General features: G+C 34.9%; 1 protein-coding gene across 1 annotated transcript in view; it reads right to left on the bottom strand.

Annotated features, from left to right (window-relative positions):
* Positions 1 to 15735, bottom strand: part of KDM4C (lysine demethylase 4C) — a 240246-nt gene that overhangs the window by 25333 nt on the left and 199178 nt on the right. The window contains exons 20-21 of the mRNA XM_027881062.1: positions 6090 to 6275; positions 713 to 883 (exon numbers count right to left, since the gene is read on the bottom strand). Of these exons, the coding sequence (XP_027736863.1) occupies positions 713 to 883; positions 6090 to 6275 (357 nt within the window). The remainder of the gene's footprint in view (positions 1 to 712; positions 884 to 6089; positions 6276 to 15735) is intronic.

Raw genomic sequence — 15735 nt, 5'->3', positions numbered from 1 at the left:
ACACGAAGGGAAACAGAATCTTTCCCAACTGTCTGCAAATTTTGTTTATATGTACCAAATGCACGATGTGGCCCTTAGTTATGAGAAACATGGCAGTTTATGTAAATGCATAAGGGAAATCAAAATCTCAGTTGCTTTTTGAAAATGTAATAAATGACAATACACATAGATAAACTACTATCTTCTCCCTGATGATTTTTATCATGAATAATGTAATCTCACAAACTAAACATCAGAAGGTGTAAACAAGTTGTTGGAACAGATTCTTTAGAGGTATTCTTCACATTAGAGCAATTTTCTATTCTGCAAGGAATTTTTTCAAGTTATCTCTTAGTGACAGAGAAGGATATATGGAATTCCCTCCCTCATATCTATTATTAAATACGTATTTCTTATTTAATTAAAAGATTTTATAAGATTACTTTTGATTCATTTGGTCAAATGGTAAAGACTAATTACAACAAGCAAGGTTTGGAAGCCCATTAGAAAATAATCATTCTCAGAAGTTAAAGTAATAAACATGAACTGAATATTAAGATGTCATTTCCTCAAGGTCAAAAGAGGTAGTTCAAGAGGCTCCAAATCTCTAATTTAAAAAAGAAGAACAGTGAATATTAGGGGAAAAAAACCAACAACCAAACAAACAAAAAACCCCAAAACCATAAACCAAGAAAACAAACCAGAACTAATAGGTATCTCAGAAAGTACTTACTACAATGTCTTCAGGAAAAGTATCCAGACTGAAAGAGCCATCATCAAACATGATTTCATAGAAAAGCTGAGATGTCACTCCTATGACTCTGCAACTATAGTATCGGGTATTTCTATGTTTCGTGATGACTGTCTGCCCAACTGTAATGGTCTTCTCAGATGCTTTAGCTCTCTTGAAAAAAGAAAGAATGCAAAAGAGAAGGTAAATTTAAAATACCAAATAATTCATCAGAAATTTAACAGGGTCAAAATAGGACTGGTAACAGTTCACCACTCAGCATAAAAACTTCAAATGCAAACCCATTTAATTCAATCAAGATCACCCTAATTTCTTTCACATAAAAAGTTTCTCCATTTGGTAAGAAAATAAGTGACATTTGAAGAATACCAAATCACAGCATATTTTTGCCACTGATGCCTTCTAACTATTCTGAATTAGATCAATAATAGAAAATCAGCAATATTTTAAAAATTTATTTGTATAATAATTTGTAGAAATTTCTTGAAGACATAGATGTGATGAACCTAGAATATGGTCTTGAATTTTTGTTTCAAATGATGGGATTTTGAGGTACTGGATTCCAGTATGATTCTAATAGCTTAACATTTTGGGAATGGGATGCAATGACTAAATGCATATCCAGTTTTTGCCAGAGTTTTCTACAGCAGTGTATCAGAGAAACTTCTTAATCCATACTGTGCAGAACTTTAAAACTTCAAACAGCACTGAGCACTCTTCATCACATATTTACATAGTATATCAGTAAAAATATTTTTTTTTCCCCTTTCCAATTGTAATTCCTCCTGGGGCTAGTTATATCAATCAGAAGACTAGCAGGGTTGTTAAACTATGCAATAATTCTACATCAATAACTGCTTGATGGATTCTATAAATATAAAAAGGACAGAACCTTGTAGGTGAGCAATTGCTCAACAAGCTCACATTATGCAGACAACTGTTACATCTCAGCTCCCAACTATTGTATCCCCTTGACCCTTCCACTTTAAAAGCAACCTTCTTTACCAGGAAAAATAAAATCATTATCTTCTCATCTTAATAACACACATTTCTGCCTTTTGATCCTGACTGTCTATTCAATATCTCACAAAGGTTCATTTGTTTATACAGAAGCGAGCTATTGTGAGTTTGGTTATATCTGATCAATTGAGCTTTTCTGCTAATGTAAGATGCTACTACAAAGGGCGTATGCACTGGTATATATAAGCATAAAATATTTCTTATTAGATATGTTTATATAAACTGCATGAAAATGCTTTTATACACTATATACACTAAAATTATTACCAAATTTCCTGGCATTGTTTTTCAAACCTTCAAACGCAGTGAATTCTTCATCCAGTATAAGAGTTTCAAAACTGTCTTACGAAAATCTGGAAAATGCTATTAGCTGTAGGACTTTTATCACTAGTATCAAAGAGAACCAAGGATAGCATTACCTCTTGTTAAATTCCAAGTACTAGCAGTATGGTCAATGCTTCAGGGGAGGAGGAAAAACCCACTCTAAACTTGAAGACTTCCATTTTTACAATGACTGTCATCACTATTGGGCCTCTTTCCTGGACTTATTTATGGGATTTAGAATTTTTAAACCTCTCTGCTCCTGCAAACTAAGTGCATACGAAGTACAAAAATTCTGTACCATTTCTACAGGCAGTGCACTAAATCTCTGTGTCAGAGCTCTGCCTGTCATACGCATTTGGAGGATTTAGTTGAAGTCACCTCAGATAGTAAAACCCAGTGATGTTCCTACAGCATTACCAAGTTTACCTACAAATAATGTTCTGAGCATACTCATAAATTATTTAACCTTTACATGTATAATAAAATTATTTCCTCCTCATTTTACCTGTTTCTAGTCAGACTAAGTAGAAGAATCAACTACATAAACAGCAGTTGACTGGTATTACTACAAGACTTATAAAATATCAATTAGCATATTTTATCCAGTCTTGAAATATATGTAAACATAAGTGTACCCTACCTTTCAATTCTTGACCTTAGCCTACTCAGCCACTGGGGGCAGGGGAATAGATTAGATGTAAACTGAAGACTACTAATTGATTTATTTATATGAGATAATAGAAAAGTATTATATTATAGAAACCCAAGAAGATATAGTTCTATTAAAAGGTTTAAATCTTCTCTGAAAGAAGATGGAGGGCAAACTATAATATTTTAAGAGACAATACAGATTCTTTTAATGATAAAATTTTCAGAGGATAAATGCCATTTTTCATTTAAAAAATAGTAAAACCCAGAAATGCATTCTAGCTCAAGGAGAAGATTATTTCTTAGTATGTTATCTTGGTAGGATTGTTGATTTATTTCTCAGAGAAAAATATTCCCAAGCACACTCTGTAATTGATTGCATGTCCCAGAAAACATTTCCTGACAGAAAATCTTAAGAATTTATTGATATTAAGGGCGTCATTTTTGATCAGAAAGGACAGTTGTTATGTAAGGGAGTCTATCAGATTAAAGAAACAGCTGTGGTAGTTACCAGATTATTGAGAAAGATGTGGTTTAAAAAGTATGATTTTCTTTAATGGTATGAAAGCCAAGGATCAGCTAAGATAGTGGCAGAAATACAGAAAACAACCAGATACAAAGAAAAAAAGCTCATCTCTCCTTCTGTGTGCAAACTTCAAAAAGATAAGAGGCAAAATTTCTTTCTCCTTCATTTTCTGTATGGTAGTGTATAAACCCCTTGTTAAATATATAAACTTTGTGTACATGAATTCACATATACCTATCATGAAATAGGTATCTGATGTATGTCTAAATACCTAGAAAGTTTTTCAGGAGGGAATCCTCAAAGAGGCAAACAGGAGAGAGCTTGAGTAAGCTGAGACTTACAGAAGCATAACTCTCTTGTCATCATTTACTCCTTGGAACTCTAATTCAGGCACAGAAACTATGCACACCATTTCAAAAATAAGCCAGCTCGTGATTTTTGAATAACACATCCTTCTGAAGGCATGCCTAGTCTCTCTGAAATGTTCAAGGGCTGGCAGTACTTAGCAGACAGTGGCAAACAATGCGTAACTCAGGTATTTCACCAGGAGAAGGTTCTACACCTTCCCTTTGACAGCACCCCTTCATTCCATGTGTGCTAGAGAGGTTAACAGCTGGCCAGTAATAGTAGAACATAATTTTAAATAGCTCCAAAAGCAGCCACAGCAGGTTTTGGCACCTCCTGTCTTTGCCCTTTCTAAAGATTGTTAGTCTTTCAGTGTAACTGAGGCTGTCTAGATAGCCTCTTCTGTTCACCATTCCCAAATGAAACACCAGCTCTCAGTATGCGTTTGTCTCCAGCTAGCTTTCGCTGATCCTCAGTGCTGTCTTTGCTGATATTATGAATCCTTTGGGGAGCTTTTTTTGGGTGGCTTTGGGGTATTTTTTGGGTAGTGGGGGTTTTTTTCCCTGTTAGAACAGTTGCATGCAACTTCTTTTTCTCATTTTCTTGTGTATGAAAGAGTTCTTTTGATCAAAACAAATCCATGTTTTTAAGCAAGGAAGCTAAAACAACAAGCAAAAAAAAAAGTTCATTAGAAGATACATTGCTATACCTAACAGTGAAGAGCAATGTAATTTCTGCTTGAAGGAATAGCTAATAGCTAAGTAAAGCACAACAAGAAAATCAATGGTGAAAAAACTTCCAAAGGCTTAAAAATGTGATTAGATTAATTATGTAAAAGACAGAGTATAAAACCAAGCATATAATAACATATGGCAACCTCCTTTGTCTCAGGAGTAAGTTAAGAATTTTACAGAAAAAGATTCTTTAATAAAGTATCTGACCTTTCCAAGTTTTGGCCCAATTGAAAACACAAAAGCATAATTTTTCTTTCTCTTTTGCAAACCTGATTTTTATTTGAACCTGGGGAAAAAAGGTAACAATACTGATTTTTTTTCAAAAAGGTTGGCGCTGAGTTTCATGAGAGGATATAATAGTCTCATTCCAAGCTACTTTGAATGTCCTTCACACAAGCTCTTAAACAGCAGACACATAAAATCCTCTTTCTTCATAGTTGGTGGTTTTTTCTTTTGACACTACTTAATAGAGGTCAACAAAATCACTAAGAAAAGATGTAATTAATGGGACTGATGCAACTCCCACTATCTAGAATATAAAGATTTGTCCCAAACAAATATTAGAACACATTTGGGAAGAACAGACCTATTTTTACTGGCCATGATTTTAATCCAGTAATTTTGAACTAATAATAATGTTTAAAAAAAACCCAAGGAAATACCTTACATTGCCTGTACAGACAGATATTTAAGTTTGTTTGTTTGTTTTTCAAACCAAACTCATTTTCTTAAAAAATGCTTGAAGAAACTAAAACCATATAAAGTTTACTGGTTTAACATGGTCATTCATTCTGGAAAACAAAAATATTCAAAAAATTTAACAGTTCAATGGAAATTTTAAATAGGCATACACAATATATCTCCCTTTTGAAGAACCACCTGCAGATTAAACACTCAGGACAGATTACTCTAATTGGGAGGCTTCACATTTTACTACACTCAAAATGCAATCTTACTCTTCAGCAGTCTTGTCATTAAGACAAGATTCACGAACAAGCACTACAAAGACCAAAATATATTATAAAGACATTACCTGGGTTTATGTCTTTCACTTCTAATGTATAAAGGAGAAAAAAATTGCAATTTAACTGACTTATCTTTCCTTAATAGCTCTTTCCTTAATAAGACCGTGTTAAGACCTTCTAGTTTATTAGAAAACAAACAAAAAAAAAAAAGTTTTCTCTTAACTGAGATAGTAACCATGAATTTAAATAAAAGAGATTAAACTAATTCTTCACGTGTCTCAGCTAAATTTAAAAGTTCCTCCCCAGCACAGGATAGAAATAAAAAGGCAGTCATAACATGAATTTTCATGGCATGCCAGCATTACTTTGCCACATGATAGAATAATTGTAATTGGGTATTTTCAAAAGATTGTTTGGCTGCAGAACAAAGATCTTACATGTACATCATATCCATTATCTCACAGGATCTGTGAATATTTGCAAGATATTATGATCTGGGTATTTATAATACACTTCAGGTTAACAAAACAAGAGAACTCAGGGATGTGTTCTGGCTGTCAAAACAATATATTCAACAAGGACTTTAATGTAAAAACCTGTTAGGCATACCAGGTATCATTTCTCCCAGGTAACAGGCTAAGGAAAAATTCTCAAAATGTAATAGATTGCTATGCATGGAAATATGACAGCCAGAACTATTATAATACATAGTGTGGATCCCTTCTTCCGTTTTCTCTGGAAATATACTTTAATTTTGAAATTCCACTTTTCAACAAGTAACGAAACACATTCCTTACCACGTTGCGGTTGCTTTTGTGCCTGAAACACGTCATGTAGACAACAAATGGCCAGTCATCGGGTCGCATCAGCACTCCTGCAGCATGGGCACAGGTAACATGGAAGGATGCCGGGCAGCGTCCATATGAACACTGAATGCAGGCACCAGAGATTTTCTTAACTCTCTGTCTGCACAAGTTACATTTCTGTAGAAGCAAAATAAACAGAATATTTACTGTACTACTCCAACTCCATTCACTTCTGCAAGTAACTCAAGGACTAAAAAGTTATTTGTGATTCACTGACTATATTTTATACCTTGCAGTTTGCACAGTGAAACAAAAAGCATTTATGAATTACAAGGTAACTTAGCAATATGATAATTAATACACAGTACTTTTGCCTTTTTGCATAAATGTGAAGTGTTCCAGTGCTATAGTGCTAAAACTGATAGATAGCTATTTAAAATTTTATATTCCAACTTTGAAAATTAACCTACTCCTCCTAAAATAGGTACAATGAGAAACCTATATATGATTCCGCAAAAAACAACAGGAAGACTCAAAAATAAAGAGGAGATAAATCTTGGGCTAAAGAGGACTTCTATGTATCATTTAACTTAGCCCCCTACTTTGAAGCTGGACTAAATATATACGTAGACAGTCTTTGGGAGATGGCTAATCTAACATGTTCAGGAAATAAGTTTCTGCAACATCCTTAGATAGCCTGTTATGGTGGATAGATCTCCTCTAAGTTAGAGACACTGTCTTCATCTCAAGTCTTTGTAGAATTCCACAGCTGAAGGCTGGTCTTAAGCCCTTTTTTATTTTTTAGTCCAGTTTTCATTGGTTGTGTATTGAATATAATGTTGACACAGTAGATTGTATTCCCCCATGTCATAAATCAAAATTTCATGTCAACAGCTTCACTGATATCAAGACACAATGATTTTTTTTTTTTTTTCCCCTTTGGTCAAGTGACAGAAGTAAGGAGCTGACAGGAAAAAAAGATGAAGGGACATAAACTAGGGTAACTCAGCCTGGAAAATAAGCTCCAACATGCTAAAAAAGACAATACAAGATGAACAGTATCTTGCACCAAAAGACATTACCAAGAACAGTAGATAGAGTCATTACTTCAGTAACTTCTATGGAAAACTTTTTTATATCACATATGGGAACTATCCTTTAAAACTTTCATCATGGTAACAAAAATGCAAATGTTATTGATGATCATAAAATTATCTCAAATATTATAAATACAAACATTTTATGTAATGACAAAAAACAACTAATTCAATAAAACATAATGCTGGAATAGTGATTACTTCCATTTGTTCTAAATTTGCTAGCCATTGATTTTTGTTAAACACCCTCTTGTCTGCCTATGCCAGGAACACTGGTTTAATAATTTTAATTTATTTTTACTGCACGGTTAATAATCCAAAGTATTTACTATTAACTCACATCCGATTGTTTTTCACAGGTTACTGAAGAACTTTGTTCTTTATTTTTTATTGCTTTTCATATCTCTAGTAAAACCTGCAAAAATTCTGTTATACAACTCAGCGCTTACATAGTTTCAATGGCTTCTGGCATTCAGTTTGTGACTCAAATAATGCTTTTTGCAAGGGCTAGCCCTGTCAAGCTCATGTAGGTTCCCATATTATTCCGAATGTGAAATACTCTGCAGGTTCTGCCTTCATGTCCACCCTCTGAAAGCAAACTGCCTGCATGGCTTTGCATAAGCAGAAATTAGAGCAGCATCTAGCATCTGGAACTTAGTGAAAAATTTCACCTATCATTCAGTAAAAGGACCAGAACTCAGCTCACTCTACTGTGGGACTATCAGGCCTGAAAGACTAGTAAGAGGTAAAGATGACCTTGCCATCAAAAGAAATGTTTCAGAGACCTGACTGTTATGCTTCCATCTCACTGTGCATTTGTACTCATCTGCAAGCGGTCATTTTCAGATAAGTGGAGTAACTGTTTCTCAAGGGAGCTTAAGAATGTTTTTTATATATATACATTCAGAACCAACTAAACAGAAATTCTAGAAAGAAAATACAACTGAAATCTAATACATACAATGTCTAGACATGAGTTCATGCAAATACACAGCTCCTTTTAAATGCTTTTTTAAACAGATATATACATAAATTCACTGATCAACTTAGTGGAAGAAGAAAGACTGAAATACTTATGAGTATTAAAAAAGCCACACCAAACCAAACCAAAAACCCAAATAACCAGAAGAAAACCCAAGCAAACAAAAAAAGCCTACCAAAAAAAAAGCTCAGGTGTGTTCTCATTAAAACACTTCAACAATGTAGTTCAAACAAAATGTAGAGAATGGGGAAAAGAAATAAAGTAAAAAACAGCTAGACTAGCATTAACTGAAGAAATTGTAATGTTACCTAAGGAAATGCTGATTCCCTTAAATTACTGGCCACATTTGCACAAGGCAGTGAATATGCAAGCATTAGAATGTGGTTGTAAGTTTCTTCTGCATGTTACTAAAGTATCCTAAAAACTTGAGAGATGCAGAAATCTGAAACAATACATTACATGAGTAATGCTTCAGAAAAAACAGATGTACTTATAACTATATGTATATGCACAATTGTTCTCCTATATTAATATTTTTTCAGAAGTGAAAAAGGGAAAGAGGGAAGTAAAAGCAATATGAGGATAGTGAGAAATGCCAATAGGGAAGCTGGAAATACACTCAGAAAAACTGAAAACGTGACACATTAAATGGCATGGCCAAATCCTCAGTAATTAGAGTGTAACTTCATTCCCTCCTGTAAAAGACTCTGACTTCTCTGTTCTGTCCCAGCACAGGTTAACTTAATAAGAAGATGTTTGACCAATTAGCATAGTCTGAGAAAACTTATTTCTCACAGTGCTTTCCAGAGTTACAACTTGAAAGTACTGAAAAATAACTAATTAAAAGCAAGATGTCCAATTACTATTGACCATATTCTTATTTCATTCATGTTGGTGTAAAATTAGTGTAATTCTGATGAAAAGTGACCTTGCTTCAGATCTACTCTTATATAAAAAGGTATACTGGTTGGTCATACGTAAACGTGTGAATCCAGACTTCAAGTCGCATGACAAAAGTGAAGAAATCCCTGTGTTTTAACCATGTGATAAATCCATCTCACTGCCAAGTACAACGAAGGTAATTGTTACATCAGTTAACGCGAAACACACATTAATCTTTTGTGCAACACTTGTACACTCTTCAGGTATCTAAAAGGTGAAGATCACGGATATGAACAGGGGGAAAAAGTTACTATACATGCAGAAAGAGAAAAAACACCCAATTTTTCCCCTTTGCTTAGGAAATACCAGAAAAAGTAGGAAAACTTTTCTTCTTTTAGAGCACATGAAAAGAATCAAGCTTGGCAAAAAATGAAATATGTTTCCTATTTTATGTAAGATGCTGTGTCTTTTATACGAGTATGAAACCAAGAGGGATGACACAGACATACCTCAGCTTTACAATGAGTGTCAAACTTTGGCATGAAAAGTACATGAGAAAGACAGGTGTACAAGCAAACTACAGCTTGCATAACTGTATCAGGCAGCATGGCCTCATTCAGACATATGAAAAAAAGCTCCTTCCTGTTTGAAACTATACATCAAACAGTTAACCTACCATATTTTATTAATAAAATCAGAACATACAGAATAAAAGCAGAGCAAACTATAAAGATCTCTTTTGCATACATTTTTGGAACATTAGCTGAGCTACATTCCAAGCTCTATATTAGCCATAAGAAGTAAATTGAACTGTGCTGTGTCTGATCCATACTGGCAACACTTTCTCTCCTTAGCTTCTGAGAAATAATCTATTTCTCGTACTCTCACTTGGGGCTTTACAACATATGAATTTAAATTATTTTTTTCAATTTTTTTCCCCCATGGTAATATTATTTATAATAGTATGGGGATACATTAAAAAAAAAAAAAAAAAAAAAAAAAAAAAAAAAAAAAAAAAAAAAAAAAAAAAAAAAAAAAAAAAAAAAAAAGGATTGGGAAGAATGACGTAAATGTAACAAAAAAAGCCCAACAAAACCAAACCAACCAACCAGCCAACAAAACAAACTCCCCCCCTAAAAAACAAACAAACAAACAAACAAACAAAAAACAAACACTGAAAATGAACAAGGGAAAAAGGCTTAAGAATTACTACAGAGAGAAAACTTGTTTTGAAGACTGAGGTTCCACTCTCCTTCCAACTCTTCTCTGAAGTCTGACTTTCCTAGTTTGTAAAATGAAGGGATTGTAAACAGTGGAACAAATCCTGAACTATTCCTGCAAAAGACAGAGTCTAAGCACCTCTCTGCCTGGGTGCACCTTGTGTTTAGCCATGTAAGCTTGCTACTTGTGAAATGAACAAACCTGACATACCATGAACACATTTTCTGAAATAAAATAATGCTAATTCAATGCCCAACTGACAGTTTTTCATTAGCTTGAAATGACAGCTGTTCCTATCAGCTAAAGCGAATTCAACATTCTAGATGGCTAGGAAGAATGTCATTTTGACAAAATGATTGCTAGATATTAGTGCAAAGCAGAGACCAAGGGGACGGTAGCTGAGGATCAATCTTAATCAGAGATCCAGATGTAAAATGAATTGGAGAATAAATAAAACTGTTTATATAACTGGAGATTAAGAATATAGGACAGAACAATGTACTGCAATTTTCTAGACTGTGAAACGACCTCTTTTTGCCCCCCAAAGAGAAATATTCTGCTGCAAATGGATTTCATAATCATGGAATAGCTCTTTAATATTAATAGTTCACAAATCTATAAACAGAATGGATTTTAAAGAACTAGTCCGAGGAAACCGGATGCTAGTATTTTACAGAAGAAAGCTTTCATAATAATTTTTATGCATCCTTATTTAAAGAATTTAATATTGCTTCCCTCCAAAAGAGTGATATTTACAAATAAAATTCCAGTCCCTAAAAGGATGATGAATTAATCACAGTAGCAGTGATTTTTGATGTAAGGATTTATGAAAACGAGCACAAACTGAGGTTGCAGCAGAACACCAGGGCTGGATTTTAGGAAACAAACTGGAGTACTGATTTCTCCCAAAATTATTTCTATGCCTTGGCACTTAACCTAGTTCACTGCTGTAAAGTATTAAATTCTACAAAAAGTTGCTATTTCAAGAGAACTTCTAAAACTATTAAATTTCCAAATATTACTAAAAATCATCTCGTAAGAACTCTCGTGCTGCTGCTGCAGATGGTTATTAACTACTAGTCAGTAACTGATTTGTATATTCCCATCCTTGTTTACATATTTGTCATATTTTTGCTTTCTAGGTATACTGGAAATAAACACTAAGAGATACCACTGTAAAGATTCAGAAATTAATGACAAATCACGGGTAATTTTTTTTCTGTAAGATCTGCTTTAGCATCTCTGCATTTCATAATGAATCTGCTTTACTTCAGAATTTATATTACTAGACAAGCAATATTGCTGTTATGTGTGATTACACTACAGATATGAAATGTCAGTCCTACATAAGCAATAGTAAAATATCCATAGATTTTAACAGAGCAAAGATTTTACAGAGAATATTGACAGAAGGAGCTTCACCAGTTTATCAACTGATATAACCTGAGACATACAGCATAAAATACACAGAGAATCTAATCTTTTCCTTCTCCATTCCAAAGCCATAACATGGATTAGAAGTGAGAAAAGATTACAGTCCAGTTGTATTGCAAGAGTTGGTAGCAAGGTACTGGCACAAAGATTTGTTAACGATGCACAACACAATCAGAAGATGTATACTGTGAAGATATTTGACACTTATCTGCAGATCAGTGAGTACATGTTGTCTGCACAACCATCTTTCAGAATACAAAGTCAGCACTTAATTTTGGCAGAGCACATGGTACGTTTCTATGGAAACAAGCTCATTACTTTTTTTACACTTTATGTTTCCTTTTATTCCTGATTAATCTAAACCAAGATGAGTATTTGAGCTATGAAACTGACAGAGCTTAGAATCAGAACACGTGAAGAAAGAGTTTCTTAAATGATCTATTCTACTTCATTGTTCAGCATGTTCAAGTACATAAAATTTAACTAGGAGTGGTGTTAGACAAAGTATCAAGAGACTGTTTTGCATCCCTCTGGTATTTCAAACATAACAACCAGTACCTAGGGGGGGACAAAAAATCCAGTGTTTGTAGAAAACAATTTGTAATTTCCAACTACTCAGTAAGTCTGCCTATAGAATGGGGCTATGGCAAATTAAAGATGGTAGTCATTATCTTGATGTAGGTGAAATTCTATTGTAAATTCCAGCAAAAGGTAAACATAACACTTACACATCAGTAGCAATTAGAAACAGTAATCTTATATTGTGATATCTCTGCAATAATGTAGTTTTCGGTCTACTCTCAATGGCTAAACTTGAAATCACTATTTACATTTGAAATAAACCCCAAAATTACTGAAATTGTGCCAAATATACATAGTAATATACAGTTTTAACAGTTGATAAAATACAATCAGGACTTGCCAAAATCATACATAAATACAGTATACATCTGTTATTTCAGTCAAACTGCTAAGGTACCAATAGCTTTTTAATTCATAGGAAAGGAGAGACAAACATATAGTGCAGAGTTAAGAAAAACGTTGTTCCTTCTGAAGCATGGAATGTGTGATTGTAATGAGTCATTACACTGTAGGTTAAAAAGGAAAGAAAAAGAGCCAAAGAAAACAAAACATTTGGTGAAGAAGTACTTAGTTCGAAAGTGCCTGGAAAGGTTTGTGTTGCTCTGATACACTATGCAGTCTCCTAAACTGGTAAATGTGAGTGTTGGGAGACAAAACATGAGAAGTAAAAGACCTTGTTAGAGCTGTTGTCTGCACAGTGGTACTCACCACAACAGTACCTATAACTGTCATATCTGGGGAAATAAACCACTGTTTATTTATTATCATTATTTTTTAATTCCTCAACATTTGTAATCACATTTCAATACCAAGCACTCCAGTTAAGTCCCTGCTCTTTTGTCCAGCTACGGCAGTACCATTAGCATTCGATGCTGTCAAAGATACCCAGAAAGTACTTTCGATGTATGTAATCCTACCCTAGAGATCTACTGATAAAAATATCATATAAACATATCTCTAGTATCTCCTCACTCTTATTATCAACAAATACTAGAAGGAAAGCAGTCAATCACCAACATCTCCTTTAAAAGGAATCATCACTACATACACAGTGAATATTCTGCAAGTACATAGCCACTGAACACCAGAACCACCCCCTCCTTCCAGATTGATATGCACCATGTGACACTGAGAATTTAGTTGTCCTAACTATTCTTTTGCCCACTTCATATCCACCTGCTTTCTGAAATGCTGGCCATGAGCCCTCATTTTATAAGGAGACTCTCAAGATTTTAGCTCAACTACAGTTTTTACATAATCATACATATGTAATGCATTTTTATTAGAGGGCAAAACAAAGGTTTTTTTCAGACAATGTTTCTTCCCCTATAGCTTTGGAACAATGTGGATGTTTTCGTGGTTTTTTTTCCCCATAATTGTTATCTTTTAGCCTCCACATTTAACTATGTAAACAATTTAACACATGGGCCTAAAAAGTGATCTTTTTTAAGACTCATTGTCCCCATATTCAGTGCATTTTTCAGGCATTTTGAAATGAACAAGAAATGATTGATGTTAGTATTAAAAGGGCAAACTTTCAGGAAGATTAATACAGGAGGTTGGAAAGAATCTCCTTTTCTTCATTCTCCAGGAAGAAAGTATTTTTATTAAAACTTTGCTTCATATTTGCATAGACCAGTTTGAATAGACTTGCCATTTACACATAGGCTAAAATAACTGACAAGCTGTGAAATACCATTTATGCTGAAAATGTGATGAGGCATCAATTCACTGCCTCACTGCTGCAGCCTCCAGGCATCTCAGTATTATATTGTAACTGCACTCTTTCCAACTGATTCCTATAGGACTTATTGGAAATTAAAGGCAATAGTCAACTTCAGATTCTTTTCTGCACTCTAGTCATATGGTCACAAATCCAGTATGTGACACAGAGACCAAACAACTGTGTAAAATAAGAGCTAAACTATTCTGAAAAATAACAAAAGTTGGAGGGAACCTCTAGGGCTCATGTAGTCCAATATCTCAACAAAGCAAACCTAAATCAGTTGGCACAAGGCCCATTCAACTGAGTTTTGAATATCTCCAAAGGCAAATACCCCTCAACTTTGCCGGGAACCTGTTCAACTGTTCGACTATCACTTTTCATAGTAAAAAAATCCTTTTCTTTCACAACACTGGAATGTTCTGTGTTCTTTACCTCTCAAGTCACCACCACACAACTCCCCCAAACAACCATCTCCATCTTTGTTGTATCCTCTGACTACCTTGGTATAAATAGCAGTAAGATCTCTGAGAAAAAGTGTCTCTTTCCCAGGCTAAATAGAATTAATTTCCTCAGACCCTCTGTACAAGTCTTGTGCTCCAGACCTGACCATCTCAGTGACCTTTCACTGGGCTTGCTGCCATATGTCAGTGACAGGAAGAACAGGTGCAGTCTTACAAAAGCCAAATAAAAGGGAAGGATGGATTAATATCCTGGACCTGATGGCCACAGTATTACAAATCATGCCCTGGATGCAGTTCATCCTCTGCTGCAAGAGCATACTGCTGATTTATGTTTAACTTCTCCACCATGATTCCCACTGGTTTTTCTGCAAAGCCAGTCAAGGTAAATTCAAGCGGCAGACTTTGTATTATTCAGATTTCAGAAGAGACAGATCCCCCATAAAATAGAGCAAAGTAGTTAGAGAAGATATCTAGAATCTGTTAACTCAGAAAAGCCTTTAAGAGACAATGAACAGAAAACCTGAATAGACTGTGTCCCAGTTTAAATGAGACAAGGGTCTTTTGCTGAGGATGGATTAGGAGAAAAAGACCCAAACTTCTTTTTCTAAGCAATTATAAACCTGAAATTAAGAGGCTCCGATTGAAGGAAAACAAATTATGGAAAAGGGGAAAAATAAAAGCCCTTTATTAAAAGGTATGTGTGTATTAACAGGAACACGAAAAAAAACCCAAGTAAAACAACCAAGCAATACTCCTATACCCACCAATAATCCTCTTCAAGAACAAAACCGATAAACCGGCAAAAGGAAAATTATTAAATAGTTCAATTTTTAGCACCCTTTGGTGCAGTTCCAGCCACAGTCAGCAGGGGGTGCTGTCGGGTCACTGGAGATGCAAAATTTGTAATATCCTGTACCATTCGCCAGGTGGCGCTGTTGGGTCACTGGAGGTGCAGAACTTGTAACATCCATTGCCCATCACCAGGCGGCGCTGTGAGATCCTTGGTTGCTGCCAGGTGGGGGGGGGAAGGGGAAGGAAAACAAACAGCAATAAAACAGAAAGTTCTCCCAATGGAAGAAAACTCACGAACTTCAGCTGATTAGGGTCCGCTGAAAGCAGGGCCTGCAGCCAGCAACAGCTGAGCCGAGAGCAACAGCAAAACCCCCCTCTGACAGGAAAAAGACAAAGAAACCAGGCAGTGTCTGCAGCTCGCAGCAGGCTCCCTTGAGGGCAGAGACCTGAGCTGACACCC

The sequence above is a fragment of the Empidonax traillii genome, unplaced genomic scaffold (genome assembly GCF_003031625.1).
Source record: "Empidonax traillii isolate 1590-97213 ecotype Southwest subspecies unplaced genomic scaffold, ASM303162v1 scaffold83:size2986645, whole genome shotgun sequence".
NCBI classification, from domain to species: domain Eukaryota; kingdom Metazoa; phylum Chordata; class Aves; order Passeriformes; family Tyrannidae; genus Empidonax; species Empidonax traillii.
The sequence above is the reverse complement of the archived record's forward strand: the minus strand, read 5'-3'. Positions and strand labels throughout refer to the sequence as shown.